Consider the following 19,387-nt stretch of genomic DNA (forward strand, 5'->3'; position numbering starts at 1 on the left):
TGTGTCTGTCTTTCCTGTAAAGTTTATGTCTGTCGTCCCGGTTGGCCGGAGCGTTTGTGGATAAGCAGCGCTAACCTCATCATGCAGTTCAGCCCGGTGAGGAGCTTTCGGGCTCTCCTCGGAGTCACGCATCATGCTGATTTTATATTGTTTTATTATTATTTTTAGTATTATTTTTCCGGTTACACGATGCATCAAACCATATCAAATGCGTTGTCTACTTAGAGTTAATACGTGCGGCCGCAAGGAGATCTGAGAAACTCGTGACCGTCGGGCACGGTCGAGTCCCATAAACTCGACCAACCAGAATAGTTTCTGTGATGATTAAAAACTCAACAGACACGAAATGGAACAACTACTAAAGCCAAATCTCCCGTTTGTTGCACATCTCTGCGCAGTGCAGCGGATTTACTCATTGTGCAGGGCCGGTCCAAGGCTGCATGAGGCCTTGCGCAGACTTTAACTTAGGGGCCATCTAGCTGCTAAAATCATCAGCACCTCAAACAGCTTCTGTGTTAGAGTTAGTGAAATATGGGAGAAGGGAGTAGTTTAATTGGCCAGCCTAAAAAGCAATAAGTTATAATCGCAGTTTACTAATTTGTATTTGTAAATTCAAAGATTAAACTCACAGCATCGGATTGTTGCTATGGTAACAAAACAATCTAGCTATGAATATTGTTCTTCGAAGTTTTACAAAGTAATCTTACCAGCTCCTTAAAATCTTGCATTAAATGTTAAACAACTTAAAATCTTTTAATGTATGTATGCTGAAATTGAATCAAGTTTAACAGCATTGATAATCTCAATAAACAAGTGTTACATTTATGTATCTGTGGTCTGTTTTAAAATATTAGCGTTTATGGGGCCCCTGAAGCTCTTGGGGGCCTGACGGAGCTGCTGACTTAATTTGGATTAAACAGAAGTGCAAATTTGTTGTTTTTAGACTAGTTGCAGGTTTAAATAGCATTTCACTGGAGATGTTTTCCTGTAATATATAATTACACAGTAATACTTTAATATTTTCTGTCAACTTAACATCTTTTAATACAAAAACACGATAGATCGCCTGTGGACCGCCTCGATGCCCCCTCCGCCGGGCTTAGCAAGTTTCCTTGGGGAAACCCTGACATGCTATTTATTAAACCCATAATTCTGTATAACTAAATGGGCTTTTTTATTGGTTTGATGCAATATTCAAATTTATTCAATGTAGTCTGGAATCAATATGGCAAGCAACAGAAATTGAACTACTGAAGTTCTTTAAAGAATCAAATTGTGTGTGTGTCCAATTTGTCTGCTTGTTGTTTTTTTCCCCATGTTTTGTAATAAAGGTTAAGGCAAAAAGATATCACAAAAGCAACCACAAAATCCTGAAGAAACTGATTAGCCAACAAGAACAGTGATCAACTCAGCTGCTTCTTCAGACCAATAGTTTGCCTGTTGTCCTACCTGTTGGTAAACAGCAGGAAGGCCTCTGGCACCACGCAGGTCTGGAGGTCTGAGAGGAGCTCCAGGCCCATGGGACAAGCACAGCGGACCGCCTGCTCACACCAAAAACACAGATGGCTGCACCCACCATTATTCTCTGCACAGCCGTTTGTACCTGAGCAAACACACAATCGTTCATGTAGGCTCAGTTCATTATTTTCTTTTGCATTTTTATCCACTGTTCAGAAATCTGCAAATCCTACCGTTGGTCTCTGTGACTTTGGTAGCCTTTAAGCCCATTAAATCTGGCAGCTGATCGATGATGATCTCTCGCACGGCAGTGGCCTTGTGGATCCTCTCGATGCTGCGGCTCTGCCAGTCGGTCCAGTAGATGTATTCACCCAGCAGAGTAAAGCCAAAGATATGAGGCAGCTTGTCCTCCAGCAGAGTCTGCCTGTTACTGCCGTCCACGTTGATCACCTAGAGACAGAAGAAGACTAGCATAGTTTCTACATGCAGGTTCAGAAAGATGCTGTGGACCCTGCGCCACACTGTCAGTGATACTGCTGGAGTCCTTGAACTGAAATACAAGTCACTATCATGTCACTGCTACTATTACAATATGCTTACTGATATGTTGCAGTGCACAAGTTGGTGAAGCATGACTTCAGTAAGTTGAAAAGGATTCTTCCGGTTTAAATTAAAGATAGACACTTGTATTGCTGGGAGACACACCACCAGGTGCAGCACAAGGTAAGGTACAAGAACACACATTATCCATTCACTGTTTATATGGGCATATCACCCATGACCCATATGCAGGGTCAAGAGGGGAGAACAGAACCTATCTCCATGGTTACTGAACCCCAGCATGTGTGGTGAGAACATGTAAATTCCCTGCAAAATGACCCCGCACTGGGGTCAAATCCAAGACCCGACTCAGAAATCATCTTAGAGTCTGAAGGATTAAGATAATGTGCTTTGGTTGAGAAAGGAGTTTATTGTTTATTCAACTCCAGTTTATTTGTATAGCACATTTCAGCCATCACCAAAACCATCAAGCAAATATAGAGCAAATATATTGAACATTGATCAATGTTCTGGTTATTATGAAGCAAAGGCAACTCTAAGCTGTTTAGAGTAGACTCTGATTAATAACAGCTGCAAAATTGATCAGTATATTTGATGACGATTATTCTTGGTGATTTTGATTATGGTATTTGACAAAATCTAATGTTTATTACTGTTTAATAATTGGTTGCTGTACTATATTTTTATGGTGCAAAGCACTTTGAAGTACCTTGTTGCTGGAATCAAATGGCTGAATCCCCAGTGAAGTCCATTTCTCCAGAGTTTTTCTAATGACATCATTATTTGTCTCAGGTGTGTTGAAGCTGCAGGACACCAGCCCTGGAGGCCTGGAGGTCAAGACCCCTGTTCTGGGGAGGGCTTGTAAATCCCTCCTGACATACTGAATTTTCAGGCTTTTGTACAGCGTGGTTGTGTCTCAATATTTTTGTGTGTGTTGGACAAAGCCTAACAGAAATCTGAACTGTCTGACATGTGGATAAGATGTTGTTTTGATCCTGTGACTTATTTGCTCTGGCTAAAAATTAACAAGTCTGTATGTCTGAAATCTCCACAAACCACAATAAATCTGACATGATAAACCATTTAAAACTCACTGGTGGCATTAAAGAGTCGCCTGAGCTTCCAAGGTGCACTGGCAGGAATTTACAGAAAGGCTGCAAATCCTCCTGGATTCTCACGGCTGATATCTTACAAATGTATATTTCATTAGCGATGAACAATATTACCAAACAACAACAATGTACAAACAATATATTGGACTTTTTTCTGAGCTGTCTGTTTTTTTTTGTTTGTTTGTTTTTTTTGCCTACTTCCAAGTCTGTTTGCCTCTAACCAGTCAGCTGATCCGGAGAAATCACTGGAGAGTTTTCAGTTAAAACCAAAATACTGCAGTCTCTCACTTCATGCTGACTGTGTGATTGCAGCCATAAGTAATTCATGTCATCTTCCCAGAAATATACACTGGCAAGCAATAGCTGTAGTATGTCGGTCTGGGTGGTTTAGATTTGACCATGTCTGAACCTTTTGGACTTTCCCGTTACCTTGCACAATACTTGGTGTGCATGCTCTCTAGGCCCACTCAGCACTTCTCTCTAGCGGTTTCTACAGAGCTCTACAGTCTTCTACACATTTTATTGGGTAGCACTTTAAATTTAAAATAACATTTAGATAATTGAAATTTAAAAGTAATAATACAAAATGTTATGTTTTTATGACTTAAGTAGCGATATTGGACTTTAAGTGAGTGGTGGTGTAGTTGTAGGTCTTTTGGAGTTAGGCAACAGCTTGAGACATTGTGTACTTTAAACATACATGTCAGTTATGCTTGATAAAAGGTGACAGAATTGTGCCACAAATGAAAATTTGCTGAGAAATTTTCTTTAACCTTTTAATGTAGCTGAAAAGTGATAAAATCATCATGTAACATTTTAGTCATACCACTGACTACAAAACTAGAAAAATGCAAACTATGTCACTTCTTAGACAGAAATACCACGCAACTCCTGTAACCGAAGATACACTCACTGAAAACACAGCCTGTCTCAATAAAAAGTGGTAAAAGAACTGGAAATGCTGCGGTCAAAACCAATTTCTCACACTTTCCCACAACCAGTTTTCACTTAATGCAGTCATCAAGTGTTGACTTTGACATTCACAACATCACATGGTTCTGCTTCTTCAAGAATAACCTCTAAACTAAGACATGCACTCTAATGGAGTTAATGTTGTGATAGGCAGCTGTGGACCCGGCTTTATGTTTAGTGAATGCTCATTTAAATATCCATTCACAGGCTATGAGTGAGAAAACAGAAAAAAAAAAAAAACAGTCACTTTGATGGCCCTCTGAACCAAAGGGGTTCTTGACCCTTCCACAAAAAATCCATTCATTTATCTATTGGACAAAATTAGACATGGCCATCTCAGTTAAAAGATGGGAGAGGGACTCCCTTTTTATTTCCTCTCCTCATTCTTTCTCTGTTCTGGCTTTTTTCAGGGAGAATTAGGCGCTGGCAGGGTAATTTTCACTCCCCCCTTTCTGATTCAATTTTGGGAGATAAAATGCTTCGTTTCTTGATGGACACAAGGGAAAGGATAAAATGGCAGAGAAAAAGAGGTGAAGAGAAAAGTAACAAAGGTCTCATCAGACATGCAGAGAGATGTCAGCCCATCACAGAACACTTCACATATGGTAGCACATGGAGATTATGATGCACACAATAAAACAAGAATCCAACGAAAAACAGATCTTACAGATTCCAGAACCGTTCATCCCATAACACCACTTCAAGTATCTCTCAGCTTTGTAACTCCTTACCAGAGGTACTTTCCTTTAAAGCCTGCTGTATCAAGGAAATATAGTGAAATATAGCATACATATGGATATTTCTGTTTATGATGATTTTATTGATGTAAGAGGCAAAAAAAGTTAGAAAAAATCAGTAAAATTTAAAAATGTTTTAAAAATGTGTTTCATTAAATGCATCCAATAGATTGTTCAGTTTTTAAAAATATAAACTCTCAGAAAATGATTTACTGTGTCAAGCTTTAAAGGGTTAAACCGAGCACCAGTCAGACATTCATTAAAAGGCTTCCAACTGAGCTGTGTGTGTGTGTGTGTGTGTGTGTGTGTGTGTGTGTGTGTGTGTGTGTGTGTGTGTGTGTGTGTGTGTGTGTGCTTTTACTCAGCCGCTCTTATTCCTATTCTAGGTGCACACAGGTCACAATTAAAGTTTGTATTTTCTGCAACATGCCAACATAGTAAATATCTAATGAAAAAATAAGTCATGGCAGTAGAGAGTAAAAGAGGCAGAGCCATTTTCATTAACTGACATCTATTTATCAAGAATTTATAAACATATATACTCTTCTATATATGCTAATGATTTTTTGTGAGGCAAAAGCAGAAAAATCATTGAAGACTTTTTCTTTCATGAAATACTTGAGGAACAGTTTAGTTTTCATTTAATGCAAGTGGGAAGTATGGATCCTGTGGAAGGAGAGGAAATTCCACAGTACACACCACCCTCTTTCCACCTCATAGGCAAACACACATCTACACACTGAAAGGCCTCAACCATATGGCTCAGCGGTGTGGCTGAAAAGAGCTACACATTCTCAATTTGCATAACCACAACAAAGCTGGTGCTTCACATGCATCTTGGTGAGTGTGTGAACACACAAAGAAAGCAACACATTGGGCAAACAACCTATACACACAATCTCTTTTTAAAAGAACGGAGCCTGTTCCAGGAGTTTATGACAAGGAGGTGGAGGGGGAGTTTCACTTTTAAAGAGATGGGCCAGGGTGGGGAGAGGGGCAATGAGAGAAGCAGATAGAGTTAGAGCATTCCAAAGCAGGCTTTATTAGACACTCCCCTCACTTTCAGAGCCAAACATGTTGAATGCTGTTCAATTTTCTTCTGTTTGACAGTCTTGCCTGATGCAATCACACACACACACACACACACACACACACACACACACACACACACACACACACACCCACACACACACACACACACACACACGTATGGGTGAACACACACACATCAGAGAACAAAACAAATAGTAGCAAGTTTCTGAAACTTTATCTCAGCCACACAACCAGGACACAACTGTACCCTGACCTTCGTCCTTTAAGACGTGACACAACAAAAACAAAACACATGAAAACGTTTACGTTTTTTGGGGTGTTTTCTTTTGTCCCTATATCCTTTAAATTTTAATTGTCCTTGTCATGGCATTTATTCCGGAAGCAAGATCAATGCCATCAGATCCAAGATATATACTTCCAGATTATTCTTAAAACACACATCCACAAGAGTAGTCTATTTATTTATATTAATTAAAATACTACTTGTTTAAAGATTACCTATTTTCCTAGACAATGTTAGAATTATTTTAATGAATAATGCCTCTGATCTCATACTACGATATAGATAGAGTGCGTACACCATGGAAGAGCTAAGCAGCCTGAAATCCATAGATGCATACAATCAGTGTTTCAACAGCTTTGCAAAGGACGTCAGAACTTTTCACGTGAATAACAGGTTCTGATGACTGGTAGAGTAAGTACATGTGGTAACATCCACATTGGCTACATGTCTGTCTTAGTTTGCAGATAAAAGCTACATTAGCTAAGCTAATTTTGCTAGTTCAGCAGTAAATATTACAGTAAATGTCACTGATATTTGTCTTAGTATTACACAGAGGTGGGTAGAGTACTCAAAAACTGTAATCGAGTAACAGTTGTAATGTACTTATATTGTTTTTAAAAAAACAAAACAAAAAAAAACGTTTTTTTTAAAAGGTTTTGTTGGCTCTAATGGCCTTCATTTGAAAGTAGTTCGACAGGAAACAGGGTAATCAGAGAGAGGGGGAAGACATGCAGCAAATCTCGCCAGGCCGGAAATCGCCTGGCGAGGACTAAAGCCTCAATATGTAATTCATGCCTTGCCCCTGCACTACCACAGCACCCCGTACTTATACTGTTTATAAGTTAGATGGGAATGAGGCGAGAGCTGTTTCTAATAGGGCTGCACCAATTGCAGTTTTCTGGCCTGTCACTGATTACCGATCTTTAAAAAGCCTGACCTGCTGATTCCAATTTTGTCGGATATAATTTTTTTTGTGTGAAATGTTGCTAAATATAGCAAGAAAGTCACAGAGTTGGTAACAGTGGGGTGATTGTTGTTGACTGCAAACATGCAGACATGACCTGGTGGGTGAGTCTGTCTGCTCTTGACCCGATTACACCCAGTGCTTTACCCCCACGGTTCATCCCCACACTTGGCCACGCCCCTCAGTATCTCTTGGCACCACCCACTTTACTGGAATTAAAAAAAAATGTTTGTGTTCTGGGTTATGTGTTTACATCGGGTTTAGTTACACTTAAAAGGTGTACACATACAGTACAAAACAACAAGGGTAAGTTGCTCAAAAGTTATTGGTTTCAGCTCAGAGGCTTTAATCCATGACTTTTGTGTTCTGATCAGCATATCTAATTTTAATATCTGGCGTTATTGATATTTCTTGATCCAGGATGTTTTTATTTAAACTGACACAATTTACACACATACCATGTTTTTTAAAATTTATTTATTTAAAACCCTTCACTATCAGGAGGATTCCAGTGTCCTCAAGGGCACATTGAAGTGTTTTAAGGATGACTGTTAAAGGGTTAAGATTGATCATTACATAATAAGCCACAGAACTATTCTTTCACACTCATGTCCACACCATAACATTTTGGTGGCATAGCACTGAGATCTTGCTACACTCCTACACCAAATTGTAAGATTTGTTCCAGACATTTAAAATATTTTTTAACACAGATTAGTATTTATGAACTCCAGATACCCGCTCTGCTGTTTTTAAGTATCCTGGCCATTGCATTCTGGTGCAATTCCACTCGAAAAAAAGTTCTCACTTCCAGCACAGTCTGGGTTTTGTCCCCTTGACTTGGATTCCCTCCAGTCGATTTCCTACCAGGCCAGTCAGCGAACAGAAGAAGAAGTTATGAACAATGACGTTGATGTTCTGCGCTAATTAAGAATGTAGTCTGCTTGTAGTTCTAGCAATGGCAAAACACTGAATTAGCATTAACAGCTGCCTCGTTTGGATCAGCTATTCTCTCTTTGCAGTGTAGGACGGTTTCTGTAAGCTTCTTGTGTTACTTATGTCATGCTAACGTCACGTTAGCGATTCGGTAAAATTTAAAATCTCAACGCAGCCCACGCCACCAGGAAGTAATTGTTTCTCAATAGAAAGTGAAAGTTTTATTAAACCACACGTATCCTTCTTCAGCAGCACTGTAAGCAAATAACACCGTGGGGTTTTAGTGCATAAACTTTATCAAAAATCAGAGCAACCCATAAACACCCACAAGAGTCAAAGACTGAAAATATCTTCACCGTTATAAGTTATTTCATTTCAGCAAAATAAAAACAGGGTTAAAATGTGGGGAAAGGGGCTTTGAAGTGGCTCCTTTCACCCTGACAGAGGGTGGGAGGAAGGGTGAGACGGAGCAGCCACCCCTTTTCAATTGGTAAGCATTCAGCCAGAAACTTGGCTATTCACTGTTTTGTTGCACTCTTCTCCCTTCTCTCTCTGCTGCTATGCAAGTAGCAAACATTAACACAAGGAAAAATTGAGAAATATGGTCACAGAGTTACAGGGACACCACGGCCAAAGTCTGGGTAAATGAGAGAAAATGCTGGAAGAAAAAAACGATCCAATAGGAACAGGAGTAAATCGAAAAACAAATAGACAAACGAAGTGTAAAACATGTTGTAAAAGAAGAGGAGATGTATTGATGTTGGGAGAATGAAGGAGAACAGAGATCACTTGCTCAAAGGGATCTAGAAGATTTGGAGCAGGAGGGGGAGGGCAGTATAAAAAACTCCCCAAACCCCACCTCAATTTATTGTTCTCTATTTTCCAAACCCCTTTCCCTATAGTTAGCAATCCTGCTAACATCTGGCTTTTAGTGCTGTGGGAAAGTTTTCAGTTGGCATTTAGTCCTGCATCAATCAGCCCTGCTGTAGCTGCAGGTATTTAGCCCCTGCTAACGTTGTGCCATAGCAAAAAGCATGTTTTCTTTACACTTATCCAACCGTTAACTCAACACACGCAACAGATGCAACAAAGAGACATAAATAGTTTATACCAGTGGTTCCCAAACCTTTTCTCCTGGGCCCCCCCAGTAGTTTCCAAACTATTTCTGGGCCCCCCCTATGGCTTACAAATAGCTGTCTGGTTGAACGATGTGTTGAACGAAGGGGGTGGGAGGTGGATTCTTAGAAATTCCCTGTTGTACTCAGCCCCGGCTCCATACGAACAAGGGGGGGTGGGAGGAATCAACTTTTTTGGGGGCAAAATAAATCGTAGCTGAACACAGACAACAACACCAGCAGCCTACAAGCTACTTGTTAACAAGCTTAAGGTGACCGCTGTATTGATATTAGCTAGTCATCTTTTAGCTGACATTACCTGCATCCAACAGCTTTACTCAACAGTCTGTTAGTTTGGGGGAAAAACTGTGAAAAGTTCTTTGCGTTTTACTGGTTTGCTGCCGTGATTCTAACACACCTGTAGCTCCGCCCAGCAGCAGCAGGTCTCCTTCACAGGTGGAAACCCAGCGCGAGCGTCGTAGCACTCATGTTGCGTTTAAAGGCGGCTCGGAAAAACAGGTTACGACACGTTAACAACGGATTAAACAGTTTTAACTGCTGATAAAAGTGACAGAGGACACAGATATGGGAAGTGAGGAAGCCCCTACTGTATCAAATTGACAAATTGGCCATTCTAAGGTAAAAACCCAGCGCATACAGCTTTCATGTTCTTTTTTGTTGTTTTTTTTCATCCAGACGGCTTCCCACGCCCCCCCCTGCAATGGCACGGCGCCCCCCCTAAGGGGCGCGCCCCATAGTTTGGGAACCTCTGGTTTATACATTTGTTATCAACATCGCTGGGACTCAAATTTCAAATAAGGCATATTACTTCATATAATTTTATGTCTGCTTAACATCTCAGAGTGTGTCATAAAGATCAGATTGAGAAAGAGTTGAAAGTGATGAGAAATGGTTCAAACTTAAACTCAAATTGTTTTGTAAATGCTCATATATATTCTGCTAAAAAAGAGAAATGTCTTCCCTCTATGTGGCTACAAGAACAAGATGACATAATTCTGTTCTTCCAGCAATGCTTTGGGAGTTCTTGTAACTTGTCCTTACATCTTCTGGCCAGCATTGTCTTCTTGTACAGTGTCTGACAAATACTGTGATTAGAAAGAAATTTTAAATGGATATGGTTACCACTAATAAATCAGTTACCATTTTCCAGGTGTAAATGGGTTTCTTAAAAATATGCATACTGCTCCAATGGTATAGACTACAGGTGTCAAACTCCAGTCCTGGAGGGCCACTGCCCTGCAACCTTTAGATGTGCCTCTGCTGCACCACCTGAATAGAATAATTAGGTCATTAGCAAGGCTCTGGAAAAATTATCTACACAAGAAGGAAGTAATTAAGCCATTTCATCCCAGTGTTTTGTACCTGTGGCACATCTAAAAACTGAAGAACAGTGGCCCTTGAGGTCTGGAGTTTGACACCCTTGCATAGACCCTTTAATGTCAGAGAAAGTTCAGGAGCAGAAATAGTCGGCACTGGATTCTCAAAAAAGAAAGTGCAAATGATTCACTGGAATGTACATTTCAGACTACGCAAACTTTTTAAAACTGTAAACATTGGTGACTTGTCTGCTTCAATAGTTTATTCCTTTTCAAAAAGGTAGATGCCTTTTTAACATTTCAGTGCAAAAATTGCAAACTTGCATTGCTCATATTCTAGCTAATCAGAAGAGATAAAAAGTGCAGAAATGTTTGCACTCACAGTAAACCCAAGGACTATACAAGCTTCGTCATATGTCCTGGTCTTTTCTTGCTGACTACTGTTGCTTTATTTACCTCTGCTGTGGTTTTTCTGTTCATTGTCACAAACTTCTCCACCTCTGTCAGCTCTGCACACCAGTGTGCCTGTGTTTAACAGGTTGTTTTTGTTCAGCCATGAATAAAGACACTGGCACAGAAAAATCCTCCTGGCTCTCATCTCCCCTTTCTCTCGTGAATGTTCTCAGTTGCGGTGGAACACTTTTAGAGCTTACAGTAAAATCTAACGGTGGTTCATTTTAGTCGTTTCTACTTTTTGTCCTGGGATTCTCTGAAAGGCTCTGTATTAGTTTAGTGCTTTCTAAGAAATCAATTAAATAAAAACATTTGTATTTATCGGATTAATGTTGAGAGAGTGATGACATTCTCTAGAGTGATTTCATGGGTATGTGGCAAATTCATAAGCACTTTTCTGGAATCTCACTGAAGAGTCAGAGCACCTCAACACTACAAGGCCTTCACAGATCAGTGGTCAGTGCAAACTTCAGTGCTTGCCCAAGGGCATTTACCAGGGACAGCTGGATTTGATCTTGAATCATCCCAAGTGCCAGACAATTACTTTTCTCAGCTCAGCCACAGTAGTCGGTTCCTAGACGCTGTGGCCCAGCAGTACACTAATATACTCAACGCCTGTTGTGAAGGGTATTTGTAATTTTGAGTGTTCAGTAGTTTGAAAGCAGAAAATCACTGCAGTTTATCTGAGTAACAAACTCAGATAAACTGAGTCGCTTGGCTGCTTTGCCATTTCCTCTCATTCCATTGGAGTTAATAATAATCAAGTTAAAATTCATCTTTCTTTCCTCTTGTGTTACATATATTTCTTGACCAGCCAAGCAGCTGAAAGAGGCCACATGCTGATTGACTTACCTCTATCTTGTCAGTTTTAGCATCTCCCCAGTAAAGCTTCCCTGCTGTGTAGTCTATGGCTAATCCATTGGGCCAGCCAAGAGAGCTGTTGAGCAGGACCACCCGAGCTGTTCCATCCAGGTTTGCTCTCTCAATCTTAGGATGCTGACCCCAATCAGTCCAGTACATAAAACTGAAAAAAAAAATTGTCAATGTGAGAAGACAGACATCAGTTAAAGATATCAGCAAACATGCAACCAAGAAACCCATGGTTTTTTTTATTTTACTGATGGCTGCCAATCACTTATTTTTGTCATTAATCTTGTTAGTGTATTTTAAATCTGCTTCAACAGGCAATCAATGGCATTTTGCAGGAACTTTTAGTGTTAGGATAAGGAATTATTTTTGAAAGGGATCAAATAAAAGCTGTTTTACTTAAATAAAGATAGAGAGATCCAGCTGTGACAAATTCAGACAACATCTACCCATTAACAGGATCCAGAACAATGGCTCTGGGTTCCTCCAGGTCCTCCGAAATCAAAATTTTTCGTGATGTTCCATTTAGTCTGGTAACCTAAAACAGCACACAGGAATAATAAAAAGAAGTGCAATGACATGTTTGCTGTCACATGAAGTGTCATCTCTGTCCAGTTGTAAAGAACAGTGATAAGAAATAGTTCTGTACCTCAATCCGATCAGTGCCAGTGTCAGTCCAGTAAAGGTTTCTGGCCACCCAGTCAACAGCAATACCATCTGGGTGGTTGATGTCCATGTTAACCAGTATCGTGGCATTGCTGCCATCAATGTAAGATCGTCGAATGGCCCGAACCTCATCATCTGTCCAGTAGACAAAACCTTCAACCGGGTCATAGTCTATAGCTATAGCATGTCGAATGTCATGAACCTGCATGAGAAGAGTGATAAAAACCTCAGAGCTTCACTCTTACAACAAAGTCCAACAGTTTTTGTTGGTGTGTGTGTGTGTGTGTATTCACCTGTAGCACTATGTCAGTGAAATCTGGCAGATCAAGTGAGATTCTCCTCAGGTCTGTCCGTCTAGCCAGCAGCAAAACCTGCTCTGCACCTGATCAAGATACAATTCATCTTCATGTTGAGGACCATCAATATGTAACCAGCTCATTCAGTTCAAACAGTCACCCCTACATTACATTTGCTTTTTATTTATTTTGATAGTTTGCTAACAAATTAAATCTTTATATGGGCAATAAGTCCTAATTAATACCAGTAACAATAATAATAAGACATAAAATGTAGAAAGTCTTTTTTGAAATGCATTTTACAAAGAAAACCTCTGGAGGCAAGTTTGAATTTATTGTGGATTTCAGATTCTATCAAAACAACCTGTTACTTCAAACTGCACCTCGATCACATGCTGTTTGTAGTTGTCACTTTCCATGAAAGCTTACACAGTTTTATATTCTTCTATTCAAACCACTGAAAATCAATAATTTGCAACAAAACTTTATGTCCGTGTCTTCAAAACATTAAATAGCTCGGAGCCACAGGATACACACAATTCCTACAAATTAAAGGGTTTTTCTCTTGTTCTGACTGGCCTTTCACAACTAATTAAATGCTGGTCAACAAGATCCCAATCACATTCCACACAGAGAGGTGAACGATCCGGCCTAAATGAGGAAAACCAGCCAGGAAATATCAAGGGAGACAGTGAATAGAGGAGGAAAAGCATCTGCACTTCAGCTCTCATTTTTGCTTCACTTCCTTTAAAGACCCTTCAAGACCACTGACTAAGAGTCAAATAAACACACACACGCTCTGTCTCTACTGCCAGAACAATAACAAACACTTCAATTTAACCAGCCAAGCAAAACAAATTAGAGGCATACGCAACAGACATTCGCCCAAACTGCAGGCTGACACAATAAAGCATTGTTGTTTTTATTGCCAACAGTGGCCAGGCGATTGGTTGGCATGCCTCATTCAGATTTATTGCCAAGCCTCAGATACACACACACAAACCTTTACTCAGTATTTACTTTTTGCATTATAAGGCTCCATTGTTTTAACATTGTGGGAATCAATATGGCAGCTGGTCAATTTGAGAGTCCATGTGTCTTCTGAGATGTCTCTGTACAGATTTTCAGGATGATGGTCCCGGTGCCGCGTCACACTCCAATACCAAAGACACCTCTAGGTTCAGCGTTACCACACACTGACACACTGATTATTTCAGTCATCTGCAGCTACTGCTAAAATCCATTTGATTCCTTCAAAGAAGAATAATCTTCTTCCTAGAGCTTTTCAGCTACTTTATTATAAATTTAATATGTTAAAATAAGTTTGGGAGCCAGATAACACACACACGCACACACACACACTCTTTTAGAGGTTTAAAAGTGGCAGCAACTACAAACATAGTCTTAATAGAAAATCCTTCAGTCATTTCCTTTTCTAAAAATGAAAACATTAAAATATGTAAGAGCAGCTGCTTTGGGTGTTAGACCATGTTAACATACACTTAAAATCACAGAAAAAAAATATTAAACCAGTGTATTAAAGCTGGCAAAATACTGAGCTGATGATGCATATACATCATCAGCATGCTTATTTCTGAATGACACCATGATATACACTGGATGCGAACTTGTAATGCTTCATTTTTTTTTCCCTGGGTGAGCTTAACTTGCAAATAATTCTTATTCAGGGAAAAGAGCTATAGAACTGCACAGACATGACCCATCATCAGCAATGGCCTTCAGGAAGCAGCTCCAGTTCAAATGCCACTTTATCCCTGCAGGAGTTACAGCAGGAGAACCTTCTCTGCTCCCAAACAGGCCTAACTGTGTTTCACAAGGCTGTCACTCTGTTTCTATTCAGCAGTCCAGAGTTAGATCAGCACTGTGCTCAGGTCTCTCCCACATAGCGGTTGGATAAGCCTCAGCCAAAGACATCACCCAGGACCGAGGCAGAATCAGTATCACTGTCAGGGACTAAAATCTCACAGATTGTTGGATAAACCACTAGTTATGCAATCAAATGAACAAGAAATGAAAAGGGCCCTCCAAACGCTCTGGGAACACTCCCTCCCAACTCATCTCTGCTGAACTATCCTCATTGTCAATCATCCTCCAAACTGTTCTTCATACTCCTTCAGTCTTTCTCATACCTCACTGTGAAACTACTCCAGAGTCAATGAGCCACTTAGCTTAGCCTAAAACCCAGGCTAACTGTACAACCATTCAAATCTCTGGTCCTTATCAACATCATTGTATCCATTCTTCCCCATTTCTCCTTTTCTTTTCCTGAATGCTTTAGGAAACACAGAGCTAATAAGTGGAATGTTTTAGTCAAACTGCACTTTTGAAGATTCATCTGATTGCTATCGTGGTATATAAATATGTTTTGCTCTTGTAATCCCATCATGTTTTTAAGCTTAGTGCATTCATTGAATCTGCCATAGCTGCAGCAACCATTTTTTTAAATGCAGTAAAACCAACTCTAAAATAACAATGTTACTACTGAAGTGAGTGGACTTGCAGTTTAGGTTTGTGCTAATGGAAGTCAGACACATACCTGGCTTGCATGTCTTTCCATCTGCTTTAAGCTGGACTCCCGTGGGACAGGCGCAGCTGTAGAAAGGCTGGAGCGGAGAGAGCAGGCAGAGGTGACTGCAGCCTCCGTTATCGTTGCTGCACGGAGTCTGAACTGAAATGGTACAACGGAAAACACAGAAATTAACAACTAAGAAAGATTAGATTTGATAATGTGAAAATATGAACTAGAGTGCAATATGCTTTTTTATAATGTGAATAGTCATTAATAGATAAATGATGAACTTTTGTTGTTTTATTGTCAAAAATCTGGAAAACCTTTAGATTTCATCTGAATTTCAATGCATAATTTATGTCCAAAGAAAAATCTAATAATCCAGACCAAAACACTACTGGTCACGGCTACTGATGAATTATAAATAGTGCCAAAAAACTGAATGTCAGAATAGTTTCTGAAGAGGAGGCTCTACACAGGCACACCGGTGTGCACTAAAAATCAAAAGCAGAGAGGTTTCTGGTTTGGTTTCATAAAGAGTGTTTAACTTTACTTAAAAATAATAGAGATATTCTCTGACCTGACCTCGTACAAAATTCAAATATAAACATTAATTTTGTGTTAGAAAAACTGCTTCACTCCTCAATCCTATACTGCAAACAACCAAACCAACCACAACAGCTGTCTTTTCTTCCTAATCGCAGCAGGAGGCTGACCTAAACACAAAATAACAGCTCATCTGTCATCTCTAATCATTAGTATAAGTTAGGATCAATAGCAACATTTCTCATTTGGCAAATAGTTAATTAATCAAATACTTAATATGTTCAAACACTGATACTCGATTCAGTGTTACATTGACCATTAAACATAGGTATAACATTCCACTTACTGTAAGGTTGTCGATAAGGCTCCAGAACCTGGATATCCATTGGAGAATAAATCCCACTGAGGATCTCTCTGGTTTTGTCTCCACTGTGTTTGTTGCAGGCATGGATGGAGCGAGTCTGCCAGTCAGTCCAGTATAACGTCTCCTTAGACAATGTTAGTGCAAAAGGATGGGTCAGGGTGCCCTCCACCACTGCTTCTCTGTAAGATGGGAAAAAAACACTTGACAACAACAAGAATTTTTGTGGGGGAATCTACCTAAACTACTTAGAAATATGGAAACATTTCCTTAATTTGGAGATTAAAAATCTCTACTGATGTTTGGATCCTGAGTTGTTAAGTGGATTGTTTATTATGTTGTTTTCCTTAGTTTTTTCTATTAGTTCTGACTTGTTTCTATTTTTACTTCAGTGTCTTAGTGATTCTAGCTTTGTTCATTTCTTTTCTTAGTTATAAAAATTTTTATTATGTTTCTTATGTCTAGTTATTTTGTTAGGTTCATTTCCTAGTTCCCAGTGTGCTCTCCCTCAACCCATGTGTCACCTCCTCTTCCTCTCTCTCTCACTCTCTCTCTCTCTCCTCAGCCTGCCTTCTGCTCTCTCCTTGCTCATTAGCTCAGGTCTTTTGTCCAGCATTCAACCTCCCAGTACTGAAGCACCTCATTCTCAGCCACTCCTTGCTTCTCTTCTTCTTGTCTACGCCTGTTATTTTTCCCATCTGTTCCCTGCCATCTCTTCCATCCCTACACTCCCAGATTTATGATTTGTGTTCTTATTTGGCTTGTATTTTTGTCTTGTAAGCTTTTGTTCTTAGTTTTATTCATTTATTTATTTATTATTTTCACCACTACCTGACGTCTCAAATCTGCTGTATTTGATATTCATGAAACCTTTACTTTATGGTAACAACACAATAGGGATTGTCTGTATTTCTAAAATGTTATCTTGTCTCCTTGTTGTGAGCCCAATATAAGTGATTGCTTCACTTATAAGCTTAATTCATCATCACACTCCTGGTAATAACAGAAGTTTTCACACTTCTTGACGGTTGGTGATGAACCTGACTAATAGTTAGCTAATACAAGCAGAAAGGTGCTCTGTTGAGTCTCTGGTATACAGTACATATCAAATCTTATATCACAATACATAAAACACTGGAAATGAAAGTAGGTATATTTCATGTTTAGAATAACTGGGTGGTGAAAATACTAATGAAATAACATTACAAGTGGATTTATGTTTCCCTCCCAGTAGAACTAAAAGTGCAGCATTAATGAGAAAGTACACAGTAGCAGAAAAAAGTAACAAGTAGCTAAACTGGCAAGTACAAACTATGCAAAATAAACTGTTGAACATCAGTGTGAAATATGTTTTGTTGCTACGCAGAAAATGCTGATGCCGCCATAAAGGCTGGAAAGCCCAGATTTGAGCAACATGATTTTCTGTAGCCAGAACTTCCTATTGCTCACTAATAGTATAAACAGTGGTTGTGGAACTACAGCTGTGCCTCTAAAGGAACAGAGGCTAACTTGGTCAGACAGCTCCAACATATTGGTTTGGACTCAAAACACCTCCACCACATTCCAACATAATATACAGGCAGAAATCAGTTCCACAGAACAGATGCTTTATGCCCGACTCTGCAGTATAAACACATTAAAGACTTCAAAAAAGCTTTAAGTGTAGGAGATTTTTTTTACATGTAAGCCTTTTTACTGACAGCAGAGATATCACATAAAAGGAGAAAACAGACATGGTGAATGATTTATGCCAAGCAGATAACAAAGGTTCCAGGCTAGATATGGAAATCTTACCTGATCGCAACAGATCAAAGCAAGCCTAAATTTTCACTGTTTTCATTTTCTTATTTGAAAACTGATGACCTCAGCAAAAATATGTGCTTTGATATTCTGTGGCATCATTAATTCAATGAAGAAAGATAGAGAAATAAGTCAAGATTTAGAAAAACAGATGTGAACGATGGACTGGAGAAAGGAAACTAAATCCAGAGATGAGTGTGTGGAGCTGTGTTGGTTTTAACTGAGGCCTTCATTCCACAGCTCTGTTTGTCTTGGACTCTTCTTTATTTTTCTTTAAATCTGTCAGTATAGCTATTCTGTTTCTTACTCCATTACCGTTATTTAAAAAAAAAAAGCAGCTCACAGAGGAATATTAAATATGGTCTAGCTAGAATTTGAGGTTTTAGACCATAAAAACTGTGTATCTTGCAATTCATCTTTTAAACCAAATGCACAAGTTAATTTTTCCCTGCATGTTGAGATAACACCACGTGAAAACCTTCAGTACACAGTGTTCTACACAGAAGATTATAATGTTGTCCCATATTACAACAGCTTCAAACATGAGTAATGCAAGAGTAGTTCACTGGTGAAAGCAGCAATATTTTAAAATGAATCTTCTCTGGCTGGATTGTATTAGAATGAACTTGTATGAATTGAATTAACCAAACGGAATTGTATTACAAGTGCAGAAAAAGTTCTGTATGCAAACTCAATCTGGAGGAATAGGCCTTTTGCATCTTGAATATTTCTATGTGAAAACAAGTTTCTCCAATGAAAATAAAGGGAATTGAAATAATCCACGCCAAGCTTCCACCCAAACAACAACTATACCAAATGTAGTCCATAAATTGACAATAATTTAGTCATTCATCTTATATAAAACATAACTACAGGCATTGTTTGGTGAAATATTAATGGAATACGCAGTTTTTCTAAGACACCTACTTGTTGTTTGACAAGGACTCCAACCTCTAGGTTTTTAGTTGAAACGCCGTCAACTGGGACTCTAAACCTCGTAGGACTTTAGTTAAACGTCATTTAACAAGGATTCTCATACCCCTAGATATAGATTTGTTGAACTGGGACGTTTTATGGGGGGGCTTTACATAGACAGTGTGAAAGAGAAATAAAAAGAAGTTAATAATTAGATGAAAAGTAAAGATAAAAACATTAAAAACAACAAAGACATCAAAACCCGCAATTTAGCCATAAGCAACTCTAAACAGGTGGGTATTAAGTTGAGATTTAAAGGCACCCTGGGTTTCAGCTATTTTACAGTTTTCTGGAAGTTTGTTCCAAATTTGTGGTGCATAGAAACTGAATGCTGCTTCTCCTCGTTTGGTTCTGGTTCTGAGGAT

At 39.2% G+C, this 19,387-nt stretch overlaps 1 protein-coding gene across 2 annotated transcripts in view; it reads right to left on the reverse strand.

The window, feature by feature from the left end:
- lrp5 (low density lipoprotein receptor-related protein 5) overlaps window positions 1–19,387 on the reverse strand; it is a 61,601-nt gene that overhangs the window by 20,093 nt on the left and 22,121 nt on the right. For both annotated transcript variants that reach the window (XR_015763112.1, XM_088006646.1), the window contains exons 6-13: window positions 16,233–16,429; window positions 15,368–15,499; window positions 12,808–12,896; window positions 12,498–12,716; window positions 12,298–12,386; window positions 11,834–12,005; window positions 1,692–1,908; window positions 1,450–1,603 (exon numbers count right to left, since the gene is read on the reverse strand). Coding sequence is in view for 1 of the 2 variants with exons in the window: in XM_088006646.1 (XP_087862772.1) it covers window positions 1,450–1,603; window positions 1,692–1,908; window positions 11,834–12,005; window positions 12,298–12,386; window positions 12,498–12,716; window positions 12,808–12,896; window positions 15,368–15,499; window positions 16,233–16,429 (1,269 nt within the window). In the remaining variant the exon portion in view is untranslated. The remainder of the gene's footprint in view (window positions 1–1,449; window positions 1,604–1,691; window positions 1,909–11,833; window positions 12,006–12,297; window positions 12,387–12,497; window positions 12,717–12,807; window positions 12,897–15,367; window positions 15,500–16,232; window positions 16,430–19,387) is intronic.

This window comes from Poecilia mexicana, unplaced genomic scaffold, assembly GCF_051168715.1.
Source record: "Poecilia mexicana isolate PSO_F unplaced genomic scaffold, ASM5116871v1 scaffold_6, whole genome shotgun sequence".
Lineage (NCBI taxonomy): Eukaryota > Metazoa > Chordata > Actinopteri > Cyprinodontiformes > Poeciliidae > Poecilia > Poecilia mexicana.